We start from the raw sequence: 23,705 nt of genomic DNA, 5'->3' as shown, positions 1-23,705 counted from the left end.
GAAAACTATAAAACATTGATAAAGAAAACTGAAAATGTTTAGAAAAGGAAAGATCCTCTGTATCCTTGGGTTGGAAGAATTAATATTGTTAAAATGTCCATACTATTTACAATAGCCAAGATACGGAAGCAACCAGTTTCCATCAACAGATGAACAGCTAAAGAAGACACAATTACCCAGCCATAATAAATAATGAAATTCTGCCATTTGCAACAATGTGGATGGACCTAGAGAATATTATGCTTAGTGAAATAAGACAAAGGCAAACACAGTATGTTAGCACACAATACGTGAAATCAAGAAAATACAAAAAATGAATATATATAACAAAACAGAAATCACACAACAAAAAAGATGGTAGCTTGAAATTGGCCACAGTGGGAATATTAACACTATAGAAATCAGTAAGTGCAAATCAAGTCTTAATACTGTTTTATGGGCTGTCTAGACTAGAAATGAGTAAACTAGACACTTATGGACTGGCTGGCTGTGTTTGCAAACAAAGTTTTATTGGAATATAATCAGATCCATTCATTTACATGCTGTCCTTGGCCCAAAAGCTGAAGATATTTATGCTCTGGTCCTTTCCAGAAAAAGTTTGCTCGCTGCCAGTTTCTAAACATAAGTTCTAGATTTAAGAAATCGACAAAGAAAATAAAATGCTAATAATATAGAATGAAGTTCAAATTGTGCTGTTACACTGCAAATAGCACACATAAAATGAACAAAAATAAATCCAATATTCAAAAACTATTATCTGGCTCAACAAAAAAGGTGCTGACCTTATTGACACAAGTGTGTGAAAAGTATCAGCTCTTTCTCCAAGACACATTCTCACCATCTCTACTGCTACTGCACTGGTCCAAGTCCTTCCCATGTCTCACCACAGGGCCTTTTCACTTATTCCTAGATGACAAGTTTGCCTTTTAAAACCTATTTTCAACATGGCAGGTAGAAGAAACTTAAAAAAAAAGAGAAAACTACATCCCCATATGAACTCCTTTAGGAATAAAACCCACTTAGAATGAAGCCCAAACTCCTTGCCAGATTACACAAGCCCTACGTTTTGAAGCCCTAATCATCCTTCTTGACTTCCCTGATGCCTCAGATGGTAAAGCATCTGCCTACAATGCAGGAGACCCGGGTTCGATCCCTGGGTGGAGAAGATCTTCTGGAGAAGGAAATGGCAACCCACTCCAGTACTCTTGCCTGGAAAATCCCATGGGAGAAGCCTGGTAGGCTACAGTCCATGGGGTCGCAAAGAGTCGGACACGACTGAGCAACTTTACTTACTTAATCATCCTTCTGATCATACCACATACTACATCAAACTCATTCCTGTCCTCAAGCCTTTGCTCTTCCTTGACAAGGAGAGTTCTTCCCTAAGGCCTTTACCTTCCTAGCTTCTTGAAATTTTATAAAATCTTGGAGAAGTCTTTCCATCCACCTGATCTAAACCAGCATCTCTAATAGCTTGGCCCCTTACTCACCCCAGCCAGGTCATCTATACTGTTTCAGTTGCCTCATGACACATTTCACTGCCTGAATTATCTTTTTTTGTTCACTAGTTCATCTTTATTCTACTCTTGTCTTGTTTACCACTTTATCCTGAGAGTCTGCAATGTACTAGGCAAATTATGGGCATTTAATAAATATTGGTTGAATGAAGGCATAAACAAATGAACAAGCACAGAAAACTTGTGTTACCTGATTCCAAGTTCAAAGCTGTTCCCACCACAGCATGACTTACTGTTTTACAGTGACAACGCTCAATGTTATTCATTCTTCCTCATATGAAAGCCTTCAATCTCCTAGAATTGTTCCATACATGAGTTTAGATTCCTGTAACCTGGCTTCTGAAAAGTTACATCATTCTGCCAGCAAAGGTCCATATAGTCAAGGCTATGGTCTTCCTGGTGGTCAGTTGTAAGAGCTGGACCATAAAGAAGGCAGAGTGCCAAAGAATTGATGCCTTTGAACTCTGGCGCTGGAGAAGACCCCTGAAATTCCCTTGGACAGTGAGGCGATCAAACCAGACAATTTTAAAGGAAAGCAACCCTAAATACTCATTGGAAGGACTGATGCTGAAGATGAAGCTCCGGTATTTCGGTCACCTGATGCAAACAACTGACTCATCGGAAAAGTCCCTGACGCTGGGAAAGACTGAGAGCCAAAGGAGGAGAGGGTGTCAGAGGATGAGATGGCTGGACGGCATCACCAGTGCAATGGGCATGAACTTGGGCAAACTCCAGGAGATGGTGAGGGGCAAGGAGGCCTTGCGTGCTGCAGTCCACGGGGTTGCAGAAAGTCAGACACGACTGGGGCATGTAACAACAACCTGGCTTCTGCCTACCTTTCAAATCTGACTTTCGCTAGTGTCCTATGCTCTCCACATACCAGCAACACCAAACTGCTGAACTAATAATGCAGCTTCAGTAGTTCTACAAATTACTAAGACAGCTCTGCAACTTTATGAATCTCTTATTTTGTAAACGATGCTCCTTCTACATAGAGAGCTCTGGCCTGTCTTATTTCTAGGGCAAACTCCTACTCAATCTTTAAAACTACCAGTCTTCAAAACCTTCCACTATTGCCTTTCTACAGCCTCCAAATCCAAGAATGTCACTCTGATCTCAGAATAGAATCTAAATCCTCTGCCATGCCCCACAGGCAGATCTATGATCCGGATCTTGCTGACTTTCCAACGTCCAGTGTAATACCACACCACTCATTCTTTCTATCACCACACAGCAGCCCCTATGCCCTCTTCTGAGCTCTGGGGTCCGTGTACATGCTATTTCAATTGCTCCAAACACCACTACTCTCCTCCCACAGAAGAAAAACATGCTGTCCCATACACATTTTACATATTTTAAAATATTCCTCTATTTATTGATTTATTTTTTCAGATTACAGCAATGTAACATTTTATATTTCTTTGTTCTTTTGGAGAGCCCATAATCATGATCTCAAAGTCCAATCTAACCAATGCTTGTTGTCAGTGCTCAGATATTTGGTTATATTTGTGCAGGAAAAATAAAAGTGGTCATTAAGAGTACAGAGAATCAGCGTCTCTGGGATTTTAACCCTAACAATCCCTTGAGAAAGTTATTTCACCCCTCTGTGCCTCGGTTTGTTCATCAGGAAAAGACAGAAGTTTTATCGAACTCACAGGTTTCTATGTTTGGGCTAAATGGTTCCAGACATGGGCAGTACTTAATGCTGAGCTGGAAGACATGGCACTTGGTAAACATCAGCTATTTCCATTCTTACTGTCAATACACAAATGAGGGTCATTTCCTCCGGCCTATTGCTTTTCTGCTCACACCCTCTCAGACTGGCTACTCACAGGGTTAGAATGCAGCACGGTGAAGAACTCTGGGCTGATGAGGAACTTCACGGGGGGAGACTGCAACAGCAGCGTGAGCCTGGATCTGGAGGTAGAGTGGGGCAGGACGCTCTCCCGTCGGAAATCTAGATGGGGCAGACCACAAAGGCTTTCAGGGAGACCTTCGCACCTGGTGGAGACATACTCATTCACTTGCATCTTTTTTTTAAAAGAACACCTATATCATTTACTGTTATTTTAATCCTCAAGATATTGTTTTATATCTGTAAATTCATGTGTAAAACCCAACTGCTCTCTCTTCATCACACTAAAATGGAACTCAGTCATGTTCATAGTCATTATTAACATTTTAATGCATCCTGAGATGTTTCAGATGATCAGATTCTTTCTTTATTCACTACTGCCCGGATCCAGAGATTTAAAGTAATTTATATTCTATTTGGTTTTGTGATTCTTAGCACTAAATAAAAAGTCAAAAATTAGAAGAGGTGTCTGGTGAATCTGACTTTTTGAGTTGGATTACCAGATCTTAATGAAGATCAGAAATCCTTTTAAAGAAAGCCTCATTTCTTGGAAACCCTTACTTATTTGTTTTCTACTTTTGTGAGATTACAAAACAAACCAACCTGCAGGCTCTTACCTGCACTGGCTTGGTGAAAGTCGGCTTCCTCCCCGGCCCCATCAATAGCATTGCTATTTTCCTCAGGCCTCTCATTGGTCATGGTTCTGCGGATACTCTGGTATCTAAAATCAGGAGCCTAGAGTTAGATCACAGCAGCCTTGAAAACATGGGGCTCACCGCTGCCCCAGAACTCAGACATTTTCACCATCTTCCCAACCTGGGCCATTTCCTCCCCCAAACTCACTCCCCTACCTTCTGGGCCATCTGTTAAGTAAATCATTGAATTTAATGTCTTCTGTTCAAAGTTTGTGGAACATTTTCCTAACAAATTAATAAAACTTTTTTTTAAAAATTGTGGCCTTTAATCAAAGAAAACTAAATTCCCATATTGTTAAGAACAACTTTTGTTCAATAGCAATTCATTTTTGACAAAGAAGGATAGATTTTAAAAGCTTAGGCAAATAATAAAGATGCATCACAAACGAAGATTCTAGATATTTAAAAAGCTATTTGGCTTCAAATGACAAATACATATGCTCCGTTGTACTAAAAATCAATGCCTTGGGTTGATCATTACTTATTTCCTCTCTCTAGTTTCCAAGCAAGCTGTGGATGTGTGCGCTTAATACTTTTCAACCAAGAGACAGACAGTCAATGAGGTCTATGAATCAAGAGAGGCCACAGCTCCGCGTTAATGACAGGACACCCAAAGATGAAAGAGGCAACCGCGTTTCTCACCTCGCACATGTAAAAGCTAGCCCAACCACGAAACTGCCCGTGCTCACCGCCGGTTGAGCTGCTCCATCTGCTGTATGGAGTTGGACCTCTGCAGCACCTGCGGGGCAGGGGGGGCTGTGGGCCGCTGCCAGGTCGTGGTTCTGTTTACGTGGTCCACGTAGAAGATCCTGCCGTGGCTGTCAATGCGCGCCTCCCAGTCTAAACAGCAGTAACGCAGGCAGAGGGGTCAGGAGGAGCAACCGAAGCCACTGGTGTGGCTCATTAAGCAGCACGTGTTTATCTCTGTGACATGCTATAATCTGGGGCTAATAACACACACCCGGCCGCACAGTCCAGCAACCCCCACCCCTAGTCCACTCCAGAATGTGTTTCACCAGTCAGAAAACAGCTCCTGAGTGCATTACCGACCCCTTAAAGACTCCTGATCATGGGGGATCCCCCTCAATCTGCCTCCAACGCTCATCCTTTACATATGAGTACCAGCATTTAAAAAATACTAGTTGGTATCATAATATTTTAGATATTCACATCAAAATTGGTATTGATGTTTATTTTCACCAAAAAAAAAAAAAAAAAAAAAAAGATTTTTCTGTTTTTTTCCCCAACTTGGAAGAAAGATTCATAGCTGGAAATTTCCACATGCATATTTCTGCACAATTTTAGTAGATGTAGTCTTCAGAAGAAATCGCTATCCTAGTCATCAAATAGTATCATTATCTACGAATTTCCATCTGCACTTTCCCAAAGAGGAATACCTTTCCAGAGCAAGGTTAATGACTTGTTTCCAACCTCAAATAAATACCATGTTTCAAAAGATTATTTAATTTTATGTTTAAGCTATCTCATTAAATGTATTAGTCTTTGTTAATAAACATATAAGAGCATGTTCAATAAACACAGCAACCAGACTGATCTTCAGGGCCAGACATCCCACCTCTGTGAATTCTCTAAGAGGCTATTTCCCTATTAAAATAAGCATATCATGAGTTGATTTTTACAAAGGCAACATTTTTAAGTTGACTGCAGTTGGGAAGGGTAATTTATATAGGAATATATGAAAACAGCAGAGATCTATTCTTTAACCAGGAAAGTTCTATATATAATGCTATTTCTATGGCAAATATATTTTGAAATTAATAAGCACCTTTCTCTTGAACAGCTCTGTTAATATCAAAACTCTCCATGTGATCACACAGTTTATCAACAGGAAACATGGGTCTAAAACTAGAGACCAAGGGGAAAGCATGCTTGCTCCTGATCAGCTATGGCATTTACTCTGTAGGTGAGCGGAACATGTATTCCAACAAAGTCTTTAGGATTGCAAAGACCGGCATGGTGGACCAGCCCGCACCAGAAGATCACTGAGGGCTGCCTCAGCTGGAATTGGGAAGATTTCCTCTTGTTGCTCTCAGCCTGTCGTAACTTACGACATATGGCAAGGGAAAGAAAACTCGGGCTGAGGAAAAGCAGATCACAAGACAACAAACAAGCCCATGCCACTCATGCTCCAAGGCGACATGGACTCATGACGAAGCAGGTTGCCAACCCTGAATTATCTGGGGACAGCTACAATCTCATCAGTGGGACAGCTACAAAAGACCGCGTGCTCAGCCTGCCATGTGCGGTCAAACGGTAAGGACATAAAAGCACGTTCAGGAACGATTTTTCAAACCCTTTGATCCATACCATTGTTTTGCTCTGCTCTTCACATAGTTTCCCATCTCCAAGATTCTGAGAACAAGTATTCCCACTGCATTCCTCTCTCATCAGAGCCAGGATGATTCAAGCACATGCTGTATGTCAAATCAAATGCACATGGAAACAAATGGCCGTTCCTTCCCCCCAAGAAATGTTTACAGTAGCTTCCAATTTTTAAAAAATGTAAAATAGGTCAATTAGGAATAAAAACAGAACAGAAACCAACTAAAGGAAGCAGAGAGAGAGAGGAAGATGCTGCCAAGCTCCCAAGATAAGGTTGTAACTAAAATTTGGCTCCAAGTTTTCTGGCATTTGAGTCAGAAAAGAAAACACACTGTTGCATACTTTCCATTTTCTGACAAAAGAAAATAAAAAATTAACTTCAAAGGTGGAACTTTTCCCTTGAATAAACTACATAAGAATTTACCGCATGAAACATGACCTGTATGAGGCCCACATGGGTAGCAAAATAGAGGGGAATGGCTTTGAGGGAAAGGGGTAATCTCCAAATATATTCACCACTGTACCTTGCACACAGCATGTCATAAATGAACAAATAATTTAAATAAAGTATAGCTATAAAAAAGAATGAATCTTGTATTCACTTTCCACAAAGACCAGGAATAACCTTAATTTGTATTTCAGTAAAGATATTTCTATACAAAGGGAAGAAGGACTCTGTGGAAGAAGGTGAGGGTGGGATGATTTGGGAGAATGGCATTGAAACATGTGTGTTATCATATATGAAAGGGACCGCCAGTCCAGGTTCGATGCATGAGACAGGGTGCTCGGGGCTGGTGCACTGGGATGACCCAGAGGGATGGGATGGGGAGGGAGGTGGGAGGGGGTTTCAGGATGGGGAACACATGTACACCCGTGGCAGATTCATGTCAATGTATGGCAAAACCACTACAATATTGTATAGTAATTTGCCTCCAATTAAAATAAATAAATTTATAAAAAAAAGAAAACAATTTCCAAAAGTTTGCTTTCTCAGAATATGTGATGCTGGATGCACATTATACCTCTCCCTATCAAACATATCTTTACATTGAGGTTGTTACCTAAATCCCCATAAAGAGAAATGCTATTCTACTGGTCTTAAGTGGACTCTTGGCATTGAATCGGGAAAGACTGTCATGCTATTGGCATATTCATGAACTACACATCCATGCTTACCCAGGTAGCCGATACCCTTCCATCCAGGCAAAGATAGCAGAGGTGCCTACAGGAAGGTCAGTCCTCTATCATTATATATCAAAATTACTTTTCAGGAGGCAGGGGTATGGTTGCTTTAATGTAAGTTTTCACATGAGGCCTGGTTTGTTCTTGGTTAAGAAAGCAAATGAAAACACATCGGCTGACATAAGTTTCGTTCACAGCTGATGCTAAAATCAGACGGGCAGGGTTAGAAGACTGGGGTCTTAGCGTTTACTTCCCTGTCTTGCCACACTGTAAACTGGGGTATATAATCAGTATGCTGTGTGTGTTTGTGTGTGCACACGCATGTGTTGAACTAGATTAGTAAACAGAAAGCCTGCATCTAGCCATGGCTTTGTCACACTTCTGCTACATGATGTTCAACAAATTACGACACCGCTATGGACCACAGTTTCTTTACCTGAAAAATTAGAGGACAGAAGCAAGCATTGCGAAGGTCCCTTTCATATCTAAAATAACACGAGCCGGCAAATGACATGCATTTTACTACATTAGGTTCAGTAAGGACCTAGCGCCATCTTATGTCTGGGCCAAAATTTCCAAAATAGACCCTAAACCCATTCATACTTTTGGTCCAGAGGCTCTGGGGTCCTGAAAACCACCTGCTGACTGCACTTCGGTCACTGCAGCTCCAATATTATCTTTTGTGCCTTTGGTTTTCCACATAAGACTTCATTTCCACAAAGAGCTTCATGGCAATAAAAAGGTTTGAAAACTATGATGTAGAGAAATGTATCTCAAGGTATGAGGCTCTGAAAGTATGTGTCAGAATCACTGTGAGGATCAATGTAAATGCAGATTCCCAGGAGATACTCCAGCTCTTCAGAATCAGACTATCTGAAGCCAGCATTCAGTTACCTACATTTTTCACAACCTCCCCAGGTGATTCCTAAGCACACTAAAACTTAAGAACACCCACACAAATTAATAAGAACTTAAAAATGTAGCTAATTCACTGTACAAACCCATGGAGCTAAGGCAGGGCTTCTCAGAGGTCCTGAAGTACAGGCTCACAAGAGACAATTTCAGTCTAAATTCTCCACACTGGAATCCAGGAGCAACGGGACACCTAGATACCCGGAAATTCAACTATATTAATAACATCCCCCTTTAAATAGCTGGGCAATAAGGGGCAGCTGCAGAATTAGAAAGCGTCAAAATGTGCGCCAAGCCACTGTCAGTGTCTATCCCAGGGGCAGGAAGGTGAGGTCTTAGATAGTTTCAACTTTTGGAATCAGCCCATATGGGCATGGAGCAGGGGTCAACCCTAAGGCCCCTCTTCATCTCATCATGCTTCTTTCTCACGCCCTTCACACAGACCTTGGTCTCCACTGGACCACCCAGCTGATGAGACGAAGACGTGAACCCATCTCGGCGAGTGCTGAGGCTGGGAAGAATCGATGTCTAGACAGGGTGAGTCACACCTCAGGGAAGTCAGTACCGAACTGTCTACATGAACCAACGCGGTGAGAGGACTGTGAGTGGGGCCTGACTTCATTATGACTGGGTTTAGAAAAATGAAACACCTGAGTGTTGTGAAGTAAACTTACAGGCTCAGTATGAGAATGGTAATAATCATGGTATCCTCACCAAAGTGGTGAGATGACGAAGTTATAATGAACTAAAGGTACTCTTAAGGAAATAAGCTTTGTAATAGATGCTACAAATCTTTCCTTATTGAAACAATCAAGGAATTATGATACCATTTATATAAAGTACAAAAGTAAGTTAAACTTGTCTATGCCTTTGGGAGTCAGGACAGTAGGTCCCCCTGCCTCTGGCAGTGAGAGTGGGAGACAGCAAGGGGCCACAAGGAGCAAGTGAGGTGGGGCTGGCTGCCCACAGGGGCTCAGTTTGTGGGAATGTAGCAGGCGGAACGGGCTCTTTTCTGCATGCATGTTATGTTCGAATAAAAAGTTTTAAAAAATTTAAAACTCTCAAATCTCTTAATATTCTGTTTGTAAGGAAGAAGCTTTTTAGATTAAAAGCATGATTTTTTTTCCTCAAAAATACTTTAAGGTTCTAGAGACTAAGAGCCCTGAGCTTTAAATAGAGTAGAAATTCTATAAGATTAATTGTACTTTTCAGATTCACTGCCTTCTTTTAAACCTTTATTTCAAAGGATGTTCTAATAACAAAAGTGCACAACAACCACAAAAAAAACATGGTAACCATTCCCCTGTGTCTTTCCAGGGCTACCCATTTGAACCCACCATATAAGTAATACACTAATCTAGATTCTATAAGAGTCCACTGTTCATCAGTGAATTATTCATCCTGAATCTATTCCTATTCCTACCCTTTTGGGGGAAAAATATTTTTCAACAGCTTCCTATTGTCTCCAGTGCAGCCGTGGGTTAAGTCACAATTATACTGGAGGCAATAAGAGAAAAATAAAATAGCTTTTCAGAAGGGGCTGAGCTGACCATTCTTTTTTTCTCACTCATCTTAATGCTAAAAAGACCAAGATTCGTCATGCTGATAACATCTGAGTGGGCTTCAGCCCTGAATGGCCTCCAGCTGCCAACCTATCAATCATCTCAGAATAAGATACAGCAGATTCTTAAGGCACTCAGTACATATTCAACTCAACCAGCTTCCCTGCAAGGCTCTCAAGAGAGCCATGCCGCTTTTAAGAACCAGAGCTTTCTTATTCTGTATGGCTCATTGGAATGTCTCTCAACCAGTAGTTGGGGTTATACAGCCTGCAAGGTCACAGTACAGGGTCCATGGCCTAAAGCAAAAATAAGAGTTTGAGAACTAATTGGTAGATCATCATTACAGCCGAGGCAGCCTTTGTACTAAGTCCAAGATCTGCTCCCCGATCCTGAGATAGGAGGAATGAGGCTGGAAGAAGCAAACAAAGCAGGAAAACTGCTTTACATAAAATGAGATCAAACAGATGTTCAGAGACTAAGTTATAACCCTGACGTATAGATGACCACACCGCCAGCTATAAGAGCGAAGACGCGTAGCAAGGACATCCCTGTGTCCCCTTAATTGAGTTTGCAAATCTTCAGAGAGAAGCAAGCTTTATTGGATGGTTTCCTCACTGTATGTTAGTACACACATATTTTTAAGGCAAATATGAGCTAAAATAGCAACAGTAATAATAAGGAAGAAGAAAAAAAAGTCAAGAATGGGGGGATCATGCTTCAGTACCCCATTCTGCAGGTGTGGGGATAATGACATACACAGAGGAAAAGACGCTTCTGAGTCCAACACAGATGCTTAAAAGACCAAACCCATCTGCACCAAAAGATGGTGTTAATACTGTCACCGCTCTTCTTCTGTGAGGGCCTCCCAGGGAGAGGTTCTGCTAAGTAACTTTAACCTGGAAAGAAGAGACAGCTGAGCATCTTCTCAGTCTTCCTAGGTCTGCCCTCAAAACACAATGTAATAAAGTTTCAGAGCACTGCCCAAAGTCTCTAATTTCAGGTGTTGCCTGGGCCTAATACCAAAATATGTCACCACTTTGCCACTAACCAAGCTTTCAGAATTTACTTTCATCTACCTACACAATAGTCCCTATCATTATAATCTTAAATCATAGAGGAGGAAAAAATGTTTGAGATTCTGTCTCAACTTTTGTGTGTTCATTGCTCAGTCGTGTCTGGTTCTTTGTGACCCATGGACAGGGGCTCGCCAGGCTCCTCTGTCCATAGAATTCTCCAGGCAAGAATACCGGAGTGGGTTGCTATTCCCTTCTCCAGGGGATCTTCCCAACCCAGGGATCAAACCAGAGTCTCCTGCATTGCAGGCAGATTTTTCACACTCTGAGCCACCAGGGAAGCCCATCTCAACTTTTACTAGTATGAAATCTTAAGTTACTTAACTTATCTGGGCTTTGCTTTCTCCATCCATAAAGAATCAGATCAGTTGATTTCTACCCATTGATCTATAAGCTACAGATAAGACTTTCTTGACCTACTTCACAAAATTGTTACAAAGAATTTTTTTAAAAACATTTAAGACGCATTTTAAACTGTAAAGCACTACATAAGTTCTAGGTATTATAATGCATGCACGCATTCTAAGTTGCTTCAGTCATGACCAAACCTCTGTGACCCTGTGGACTGTAGCCCACCAGGCTCCTCTGTCTGTGGGGATTCTCCAGGCAAGAATATTGGAGGGGGTTGACATGCCCTCGTCCGGGATCTTCCCAACCCAGGGATCGAACCCATGTGTCTCTTACATGTCCTACATTAGCAGGCAAGTTCTTTACCACTAGCGCCACCTGCGAAACCCCCGGGTACTACAATAAGTAATGTTGAAAGTATAACCCTAACCTTAAAATAATTCAGCCAGGTCATTTAAGAGACTGACCAATCTGCACACTCCAAGTGGATCCCCTTAGCTGAGGCTCCCATGAGACAATATGTGAATGCAGAATGCCATGGCTCTAAGATAGAAGCACAGTCATAGACTGCTAGCTCCACAGTGCCCAGTGAGCAAAGGAAGGCAGAGAACTGGCCGGGACAGGACAGACAAATAACACAGGCAGCCAAGTGATTAAATAAACTGTCAACAGATGAGACAGACTGGGAACAGGAGAGAGCGAAGCAGTGTGGGGACACAGTGTGAACAGTAATCAGGTATGCTCAGACATAATCTGTAACTGATTCATGATAATATAAAACCCCAAATTTGTAAGTTAATAGTACATAAGAAGGAACAACTCAAGAATTTTCCTCCTGTTCATCAGTTACTCATTAAATTGAATATACTACTAAGGTGCTTTTCTCATTTTGGATATATTAAGTTGTTAAAATCAACAGCCAATTGTTAATTTTTTTAAATCTTAAAATTTTAGTATTACATCTGTGTAATTTGTTTCAACCAGTGTTGAAACAAATGCTTGGAAACAGCACAAAGAGTGGACATAATTTCTGCAGGAAAGTACCTGTCTTTCTTAAATACAATCTAGAGACCAAATTATGAGTCCAACAGAATTCAGACGTAGCCACCAGGCTACAGCCATACCACCCTGAATGCACCCGATCGCATCAGAGGTGGCCAGGAGGATGCCATTTATCCATACACTGACACAATGCCATGCCTCATGTCCAGGTGCCTGAAACTCCAATTACTTATTATTAATCCACATATGCATGTAAACAAGCTCTTCCACAATTCTCTCCTGATGTTTCTAATTCAATTTTCTCCAATTATATCTATATATCACCCAGGAATATTCTTCTTTTCTGCCCCTAATGTTTTCTACAAGGGTAAGTAATAAGGACGTTTCCCTCCCGTGCCACCTCCAACCTGCTTAAGATGACACAATGATCAATCTATCTCTTGGCTTATTTTTTAAAACTGCTTAAAATATATGTTTCCTATGAATAATCACCCCCAGTTATCCAAATATATGAACAAGGGGAGGATTTGTGCACAACAGTATTTCCAAATGATTCAATATTTCGACAAATTGCACATAGCATCCTTCAGCTCTTTTGTCAGAATTCACCTGAACTAACCACTCAGCATTTTAGCCTTTTAAATGCATACTATCTCTCCCCTCTTATGTCCTACCATTTTTTAAACACAGAGGGCCAAAGGGATCAGCTTCTTGCCATGATCACATATAAGAGAGTGAACAGAAGGTGAATCAGAACGAAAAGCAGTAAGGCAGAAAGATGTATTTTCCAGTATGTTCTTAAATGCAGTATTTACTATTATTAATATCATAGTTTACCAAAATGCCTTGCTCTCACAGAGTAATATTGCTTTAAGGGATTCTAGAAACTTAAATAGAGTTTAAATTACATCCAGCCGATGATTGGCCATGGGCATCACTCAGTTCTCTGAATTTAGGTTGCACAACTTTCCTAGCATTCCTAGTCCTCACCCATGTCTCCTTTAAGTGCTAAATGTTTCTTGAAAGTGAAGGAAATAAGCACTACAATATTGTTAAGTAATTAGCCTCCAACTAATAAAAATAAATGAAAAAATAAAATAAAATCAAGGGCATTTTTTTAGTCCAAAAAAAGAAGAAAGTGAAGGAAATGAAATGTCCTTCAAATCCCCAGATAATCATCATACTCCAAAAAAAATAGTAACTTCTGAAATTAATAACACTTCTCTGGATATCCCTAAGAGAAAAACCAGGACCCTGTACTTAATGACTTAAAATGTTACAAATAAATAAAAAAAAACAGTATAATACATGGAGCTAAAGCTTTTCCAAGAGATTCTACCTATTTGTTACAGTCTCTATATGTGTAACAATTGAAATATTTGTGTAATAATTAATTACACAATAATTGAATATTCGTGTAATAATTGAAAACTCATGCTGTCATTAGGCAAATTTAAAGCTTTTCTATTGTATACCCAGTTGTCCATAACATCTGGACTTCTTTGCCTTTATATACTTTCCCCAGCTGCCCTTCCATCTGATGGAACGGTGCCAGCCAGGAGCCGACAGCTAAGCACTTCCCAGACTATCCGCTCAGTCGAGTGGCAGCTGCTACCTCCCTTCTTGTGGGGTCCTGGGCATCCATCCTTTAAGCCCCGTGGGTCCTGTCCCCCTTGCCCCCTTTGATCAAGCTGAGCCCTTTGGGCAGCAGTTCCTCACTTGGTGGGAGAGCCTCGTCCACCCTCTGGTACCGGCTAACGTCCTGGCGAACCGAAGGCAGCGATCGCAGTGGCTGGTGGCCGCTGGACTGACAACCTAGGATCAAAGGTAAACAGTTACCTGGGTCTTGTTTTCCCCTTCAGTGTCAAAACAGCCTTTGTAAAAAAAAAAAAAAAAAAACTTTACCTAAATCCTGGGGCCAGTCACACTTCCCACCCCTCCCCTCCTCTTCCTGTTCCCATGCTGGCCTCAGTCCTAGTCATGCACCAACGCTTCAGGGTCACACCGTGACCTCAAGATAATGAATGGAGAACAAAATATGGAGGAAGAAAAAAGGGGATGCTTTAGGTAGCAAATAAATTACAGAATAAGAAAATCATTTCTATTTCTGAGTCTATGCTATCTAGGCATATGAAATTATCCTCGGGCTTTTTGATGCATCTATAATAGAAGAGTTTGAAGGAATCATTCTACCAGTCCACATTCACTGAGAGAGAAAGCAAAGTTCACATGTAAATTTGCATCCTCAGACACTCAAACAGCATATTTCCAAGTGTCAGAACACGTCACCTGACTTAGCTGACATTTCTTATACTGCAGAAGGCAAAAAACGACTTTAGATGCAAAGCACACATGAGCCGTCTATGTTGAAGCTTCGTGCAATGAGGAGTGACCTAAGACGTTCCAGAAAACCTAACAGATAACACTGGTAGATGCTGCCAGTCTGTGTGGTTCTGTATCTACACACCTAGAGATTCCTTATGAAACGCTTCTTCACATTGCCCAGATGAGAGAACCGAGCCCTGGGCGCGTGAATGCAAGGGTACACAGCACGCACACGCGCGCGGTTTGCTCCTGGACATCTGCCCTGAGGCACTCCAGGCCGCCAGGGTTGCAAGGACCACAGGTCCCCCCACCCACCAGGCCACTTTCCTAGGGAAAGCAGGTGCCCACATTGATACAGAGCCTTGAAGCTCATTATTTGACAGCCCTCTTATTTCAGCAATAGAAGATCCATTTAAAAAAAAAAACAAAAGAGGCTGTTGAACCCAAAGGTGAAGAATTCCACTAATATCCGACCTGCAGCATAATTTACATTGAGGGGCAACCCTCTGAGCAGGTATGCCTGAGACACGGGCCACACTGTCTTCTCCATCCTACCTCCAATCGCGCCCTCCTCCTGGGCAGTGGCCCCTTCACAAGCCCCTGGGGTATCCCGAGCAGCACCCTCTTCCTGGGGCTGGCTCTCGGCAGCAGCAGCAGCTCCCTCCAGGCTCCCCCGCCGCTGCCAGACGGCCCCCACCTCCTCCTGGTCAGGCACAGGGGCCGATTCTGACCCTGGCCCTTCCTCCTCTCCGCTGGGCGCCTGCACCACAGGTAAGGAACCAGGAGTGCATGTGGAATCCTGGGACCCTTCAGCAGGGCCACTGCTGGCGGGCCCTGCTGCACAGGCTCCGTCCTCCTCCTCCTGAGAAGAAAAGGCTGGCGTTTCAGGAAACCGCGCGCTCTCGAGGGATGAGCACCGAGTCTCCACCGAGGAGAGCTGCGTGGTAACGCTCTCATTGCAGGAGCTGTCGGCCCCTTCCAGGTCACTCTCCCCCTCGGGCCTGGTGCTGGCCTCGCTCACGCTCTCTGTCCTGGCGGGGTCGCTGGGTTCTGTCTCTGAGGACACCTGGGAAGGCTCAGACCCCTGATCGAGGGACTCCGTCTCACTGACGGCTCTTCGGCTCCCCCCCGACGCGTCAGAAGTGCCCGTGTCGGCCCCACTTGTGGGCTGATCCGCCTCCTGAGAGCCACACAAGTCAGTGCTGCCCTGGTCCACACTCGGTTGAGACTCTGGGCCATTCTCGCTTTCATCTGGGCCCGGGCCTGAGGGTAAAGAGGCCTCCGCAAGCTCTGGAAGATTTCCCGGCTTATCCTCGAAGGAAGCAGCTTCGTTAAGGGAGGCTTCCTCGGCCTCCACTGGGTTGTCTTCTGGCTTTGTCTGAGAAGTCAGGCTCCCATCATCAGGTCTCGATGCCCTGCTAAACATGATCAGCCCTCCCTCCTCCTCCAAGGAGGATGGATAGCCCAGGTCTTGCTGGAACTCATGGTCTTCTTCATCTGAGTCGATATGAAGCATTGCATTGAGTCTTGTGTCAGTGGGAAAACTACTCCTTAGCTTTGGAGAGGCTCCCACAGACCTCTCCGAGCAAGTAGCTGCACCTGACCTAGAATGGCCACTGTGTTCAATAGCATCTAAATAATCATTGAGTGAATCCTGACGTCCTCTGGGAGGTGAGGTCCTTGAAGACGTAGAAGTTAATTCCTCTGTGTCTATTTCCAGAGTAGAACTAGTCCTGAGAGAATGCTTGGGGGTCCCATCAGCACTCTCCTCAGAAACTGGGCCATTGGAACAAACTGGGCCGTCGTGATGGCCCCCTGGCATGTCCTCCTCATCGGAAGGGCTCCCTAGGTCTCCGTTCACAGAACTGACTCCAAGTATTGTGCCAACAGCTTCCGGAGAGGCATCTGAAGGAGAAAACAGCGTTTATAAAAACAAAGGCGTTATTACGAATTAACTTTTAATATCCCAATCCTTTGCCGCCAATCTGTTCAAAGAATTCAGTCATCCCACGGAGGGCTCTTCACAGCAAGGGTCCCCAGCCCCAGGGGCACACACTGGAAAAGTCCACACAGCCAAAGGTGAGCGGCAGGCAAGGGAGTGAAGCCCCGTCTGCACTCACAGCCTCTCCACATCACTCACGTGGCGCCTGAGCCCCGCTTCCTGTCCGTGGCAGCATGACGAATGGAACGCACTTGGATGACCACAAAGCCACCCCCCACATCCCTGGTCTGTGGAAAAGCTGTCTTCCATGAGACCAGTCCCTGGTACCCAAACGGCTGGAGACTGTTTCACAGTTATCACCAACGTGCTGAGATTCACTGCTCACTACCTAACAGGTACATATACTGCCGGCCAGCCTGACACATGAGGTTTTACATGTTCACTACTGCTGAAAATGCCACATCCCAGTTTCCAAACACAGATAAAAACCTAAGTGAGATTTATTTTATATATAAACAGACTTTCATACCTGCTTGGAAAACTTCAGCAGGTAATCATTCGATGGCTATTTTATGTTCCAAACAGGACACAAACAATTCTATTCAAATGTAAACTGGCAACAGACTAGGATGTAATAAGTTCTACGACAGTGGTGTATTTACACAGATATCTCACCTTCGTGCACAGAAGATGTGACCTCCACTCTGAACTGGAGGTACCCACTCACATGGTCAGCTGGGAGCCTTCTGCCAAGGTTGTAGCTGAGCATCTGATCACTGCAAGAATAGAAATGGTCTTTTCATCCTGCTTCTCTGCTGTAGGCTTCATCTGCTTCCTGCAGGTCACCCCCTAAACCCCACATATGTCTCTTAGAACTCTCAGACTCATGAGAAAATGAAAAGGTATGTTAGAGTCAACGTAATATTATTCATTTGTACAAATGAATACTTATAAACCCAGGGATAAAAGGGAATCTTGTCACAAGGAAAATTATTAGTAAATGCAATACAAAACAAAATGCAATACAATGTTGTTATGATTTTTTAAAGGGCACTGATTTGTTCTCTCACTGCTAAGACTGATCAGGAAAAGGACATTTTAAAAGCCATCAAGGAGCTGGAAAAGGCCTAAAATTTTGACTGTTTTCTGACTCAAGTATAAATGAATAGAGGGCCTGGTTCCAAGCATTTAGCATGAGGCAAGAATACTGGAGTGGGTAGCCATTCCCTTCTCCAGGGGGTCCTCCAGACCCAGGGATTGAACCGGGTCTCCCACACTGCAGGCAGATTCTTTACCAGGGAAGCCCCTCTAAAAAGGCAGGCATGTGGAATTCGCTGGTAGTCCAGCGGTTACAACTCCGTGCTTCTACTGTAAGGGGCGGGGGTTTGGCCCCTGGTTGGGGAACTAAGATATGCCATGTGCCATGGACAAAAGCAAAGACAGACGAGCTAAGGGTCATCATGTGGAGGGCACAGAGCTGCTATATCCTGAAGAACAGGAGTGGGGAGCTAGCAGAGAGCCGAGTGAGAACAGGCCAGGCTCTGAGAGCTGCTCCGGTGTGTGAAGGGCAGGGGCCGCAGCACCTCCCCTTTCTCATTTGCAGAATAAGGGGCTCGCTCTGGGCCCTCACTTGGCGGGGGTGACTATCACTGATTCTCTGCGCAACCTGTGAGTGATACTGATGGGACGGCTGGAGAAGCGGGCTGTACCCCCCTGGAGGGGTCTTGTTGCCACACTGGCCGGCGGGCGGGAGGGGCCCACACAGCGGGCCCTGCCTAGCTTCTGCTCTATCTTAGCTCCAGGCTCAGGCCATCGGCCTCCTGGAGGATGAAATAGCTGATATTTTTCAACTCTGTGTTTATTTATCAAAGTCAAATACAATCACATCATTTCCTTGCATGCAAGCAACTCTTAATTAAGGAAAATAATCAGACAGGACCAGATCACCCATCTCCGCTCTCACACTGCCCTCTATTGGCAACTTCGGGAGGAAACACAGGGCCTCCACCTAAACACTTGCACTACTGTAGACTTCAGAGCCTCCAGTCCCTACTGATTACTCATCTACACACGATTTCCTTTCTTCTCTACCTCCTCGGCATAATTTTAAATAGATGCTACCTGTTTAAAAGAACACATGCTAATGTAAAGTCCCAGTTCAGCTCTTATGAATTTCTTTGGCTTCATACAAAGAATTTCTTAAAACAATAAGGTTTTTTCTTTTTCTTCCCTATAAATTTTGTAATAAATATTTGATTGATGCTCTTAAAATGCTTTGTTTTCCCCATCTGAGCGCTAACACCCTAATAAGGGCTTTGCATGCATCATCATCCCCCTGTGAGCCAGGCGGTGGCCCTGTTTTCTAGAGGAGGAAGCTAAGGCAGAGGATTAGGTAACTTGCCCAAGGCCAGACAACAATTAAGTGACAGAACGAGGATTAGAACACAGATATCTATGACACAGATGCCCCTGCTCTGTTAGGCCCCAGATCATATCTCATTTTATGAGCACTTTCCGTAATCCTTGGCTGCTTTAAGTAGCATGGATTTTAATGATATTTACTCATGGCTTATCCCAATGCAATTGATATCATGATGTTTTGTGTACTTAAGCTGATATTTTAAGAAAATTTTTTTTTGTAAAGGGATGTTTTGGCATTAACTATTAGATGATACAAGTATGTTAAATGCTATTATATTAGAGTGTTCCAATAATTCTACAATGACTGCAACCTGCATAACAGAAGTGATGTCTCTTTCCTTGACTGCTGTCTTCCAGCATTTGGAGAGTGCCTGACACGCAGAGACACTCCACCTTTGTCCACTAATGCATGAAGCCAGCAGCAAACTACCTGAACCTGCTCTCAATACTGTGGTCCTCATCCATCTCTTTGGACATTCAGTCTTGGAATAATAAAATCTTCCCTTCTTTGCTAAAATCAAATTGACTCTCCTCTCCTCCTCTTTGGGCAATAAAAGTAAAGTGTTGGTGTTGATGATGAAGACTTAAAAAAGTGATGGATTTTAGCTAGGAGGTAAATGTTTAGCAGGGATTCTAAGAATGGGATCCATTCTTTTGCTCATTATCATATTCCCAATACCCAAAACAGTGCTTAACATTTAGTAGATACTATACATATACATATCCACATATTTGTTGAATAAATTTAACAAATGAGACTCTTTACTTTGAAAAAAGATTTTTAATAGGTATTAGTGCTGTTGTTAACCCAAACTGACGAGATACTCAACCTACCATCTATAAGTACAGGAAAGACTCCCTTTTCAGAAATTCCAAGTCAAGGGGGTTTCGTCCTTCCTGAGTGACTGCCAGGGGATTCACCTGCTTCTTATTCTTAGTTTCATCTGACTCATCCTGCCTCTTTCCTATGATAGATAATTGTGTACCCTATATTATATATTATTATGGTATATATAATAAGTGCCAAAGAACTCCCACTGCCTGATTGAGACATTTTCTCACTAGTATAATCAGAGCAAAAGACAAAGCATGGGAAAGTGATGTGCTTTTTGGACAGAATGCAAGCCACTTTCTGAAAAAAAGCTCACATTCAAACCAATACTCTTGAAAATAGGTAATCAGTAAGGAGTTTCAGCTCATCCTATAAAATTTCACCATATGAAACTTCAATTACTTCAGAGAGTTGCAGTCTACAAACACATAAGTAAAGAAAACTCATTATTTTTCAAGATGTATCAATTACTTGATAGAAAGTAATAATCAGATTAAAAATATATTTAGATGCTAAGAGCAGATACACTAATATGTAGTATCATATTTATTTAATAAAGCAAATCCCTAAGTATCAGGCAATGCTTTTGATATATCTGTGTGGAAATATTTCATAATTCTGGCATATCGCAAATTCATCCTGGACTTCCTTCCAATATACACAGAATCTATACTAGGCAGTATTATGTGTCCATTCTTTAAAAGACTGAATGAAAGTCAGCAAGTTAACAGGAGAGTCAAGCACTAACAAGGCTTTATTTTTCCTTGATCATTCTTATGGGTATACATAAATGGACACTTCTGTCAAAAGTCACAGATATTATATAAATTATATGATTAAACTTACGTAAATTAAATTATAAACATATTATATTTCCAATAGTTAATTCTCACCAATTATAATTTTTCATTTTCTATCAATCCTAAAAATAATTTTTAAAAACTTCCCAAAGCTGAAGCTCCAACACTTTGGCCACCTGATGCTAAGAGCCAACTCACTGGAAAAGACCCTGATGCTGGGAAAGACTGAAGGCAAAGGTAGAAGGGGCCACAGAGGATGAGATGGTTGGATGGTATCACTGACTCAATGGACATGAATTTGAGCAAACTCCAGAAGATAGTGGAGGACAGAGGAGGCTGGCGTGCTGCAGTCCATGGTGTAGCAACGAGTTGGACATGACTTAACGACTGAACAACATCATCAAAAGAGTATTATCTCCACTAGAAGCAATAATTGCTATCCTTAAAAATAATTCTAATTTCCCTGTTTTATCAAATTAAACCAGGCTGCTAGAATTTCAGCATAATATTTCTACTTTATGTGGTCTTACTCAACCATTGCCTCTAATGGACAGAGAATTAGATTCCATTAGAATCTCTTAATTTCAGATTTCAAAGGGGTCTTTGAGATCATCTGGTCTAAAGACTTTATTTTTCAAATGAGGAAACTAATGTCTGAAAAAATCGTGGCTTGTCAAAATGTTAAGAGGACATTTAATTTGCTGCAAAGTGCCTGTGAATGATCAACCTCTCAGTTAGCTGGACGTGTATTCCATCACTGCCAGCCTTAAAGTGTGGCAGAGAAGTCGAGATTCTGGAACAGACTCATCTGCGCAAATCCCAGCTCCACCACTGGCTTGCTAGCCTCAGCTTCCTCATCTCTGAAAGGGGTACAACAACATTGTTCACCTCGCAGAGTTGTTGAGATTATAGAAGCAGAAGAGAGTAATTTACTTAACTCCTGACATAGAATAGGGCCATCCTGTTCATCACTGATACTGCTGACCACCACCACTGTTATCATACATTCATAATGTTCCTCTAAAATGAAAAGGATGCCCCCTAGTGCTACGTCAGAGCAGCTGTGTTACTGAGTTTGCTGGTACTTACCGTGTGAAAATATATCCACCATTTATAATAAGGAATGGGGGCATGTTATGATTTCTCAACTACTTGATTCACAGCTTACAAAAAGCTAACAGAAAGGAGACAGACGTCAAACCACATTTTAAAATTCTCTCAATGAGTAATTTCTAGTTGCCTAAATGAATGTCTTAGAGCTCTAAGTACATGTCTTAGAGCTCCACATCATCTCTGAGTCCAGGCTCTGTTTTAAATGGCCCTAAAATAAGGCAGTTTTGGTATCTCAGGCATAACAAACATCTCTGGATAGGGTGAATCAGGATTGGGAGGTGTCAACCTGATACTGGGATCCTGTTCTAAGGAGAGGCTGTTATAGCAAGACTTCAATATACTCAAAAATCAATTAAACATGTGACATTTTACGCTGAAATGCTAATAGTAGGTACATCTTGGAAAAGATAGATAACTCAAAAAAGGTACATGGAAATAAAGTCCTTTTTGTCCTGCACATTTTAAGGCATATACCAGCACTTTCATTTTTAAAAGAAGTATGTTATCACTTCTTATCAGTGAGAAAAGTCCTAGGACTTCAAAGTATCATTTCAGTTGCTTCCGTGGAAACTACTTGCAACAGGATCCCTGATTACCCAATGGCTTGCCGCTCCAGTAGCCTCTGGACTGGGATGGTGAGCTTCCCCAGGAAACGCTTAATGATAGGCCGGCTCTTAGCAAACTTGTCTTTAATTTCAATCTCTAAGACATCAGTAAGGAGTGCAAAAAAGGAGTATTTCTGAAAACAAAACATAACACAAGTCAAAAAAGAAATATGAAATTATGTATATCATTTTATTAATGTAAATAAGAAAAAATAGTATCTCTTAAATTCTAATGACATAGAGAGTCTACATTGCCAGAAATATCTGCAACAACTGTCAATATTTTATTCATCATGAACAGTCACAAAGATTAAAAAGCAACAGTCAGGATCTAGATGACAAAGGAAGCACCTTCAGTCATCCAACTCTTCTGGGTTGAATAGTTTGAGAAGATACTATCAAATATTAAATTATGCACAATACAATTTTAGTGCTCACCACATTTACTGCATTTTAACTCTTTAATATTTAATATCCTGTTATATGGTGGCTTAGAATTAACCAATACTCTGATTAACAGCAAACTTAATTCCTGATCCCATGGTATTTTGAAGTTGCACATCATCGTCCTTCACTTAGTGGTTAAAATAGAAGCACCTAAGGAATATTATGATTTCCCTGGTTTATAGCAAAATAAAACAATGTTCAAATAGAAGTCACTTAATTTAAAAGGCACATAGAGACATTTCTCCTGGGATAGAAAAATAAAAGTATGAGGTTAAGATAAGCTTTGTTGTTTTCAGAACGCCATTGGGAAAAACTGGATCAGATATTAGTAAGGATATAAAAGAAAAATAACCAACTTTACTCACTTACAAACACTTTGACATATATTACAAAGATAAGGTGTTCCTTTTTATAATGAGGGTCTCAGAAAAAGTGAATGATGGAGCCAGAAATCTAACCTGAACCATTTGTCTCTGTCCCTGGTAGTATCTAGGCAACAACAAGGATGTCTGGCTAGTGCCAGCCAACTTTACACTCAGGGGTCACTAAGTTTATATAGTCATAACAATTTAATTTCCCCAAAGGGCCATGAAGTTTAGCAATCTGCTTAATGGAAAAAGCACTTGCTTAGAATAAGACAGCAGAGTTTAAGCACTACTTCTGCCCCTGAATAGCTAGTTACATGAACATTTTAAGCTTTTGTTCATTAATCACAAAAATAGAGAGATGAG

General features: G+C 41.9%; 1 protein-coding gene across 1 annotated transcript in view; it reads right to left on the bottom strand.

The window, feature by feature from the left end:
• The window catches only part of HECW2 (HECT, C2 and WW domain containing E3 ubiquitin protein ligase 2), a 417,314-nt gene that overhangs the window by 110,217 nt on the left and 283,392 nt on the right, over window positions 1-23,705 (bottom strand). The window contains exons 7-13 of the mRNA XM_061149100.1: window positions 22,519-22,661; window positions 17,432-17,532; window positions 15,370-16,719; window positions 14,209-14,304; window positions 4,757-4,907; window positions 3,990-4,093; window positions 3,350-3,474 (exon numbers count right to left, since the gene is read on the bottom strand). Coding sequence (XP_061005083.1) covers window positions 3,350-3,474; window positions 3,990-4,093; window positions 4,757-4,907; window positions 14,209-14,304; window positions 15,370-16,719; window positions 17,432-17,532; window positions 22,519-22,661 — 2,070 coding nt within the window. The remainder of the gene's footprint in view (window positions 1-3,349; window positions 3,475-3,989; window positions 4,094-4,756; window positions 4,908-14,208; window positions 14,305-15,369; window positions 16,720-17,431; window positions 17,533-22,518; window positions 22,662-23,705) is intronic.

The sequence above is a fragment of the Dama dama genome, chromosome 8 (genome assembly GCF_033118175.1).
Source record: "Dama dama isolate Ldn47 chromosome 8, ASM3311817v1, whole genome shotgun sequence".
NCBI lineage: Eukaryota > Metazoa > Chordata > Mammalia > Artiodactyla > Cervidae > Dama > Dama dama.
This window is presented reverse-complemented; position numbering and strand designations above follow the sequence as displayed.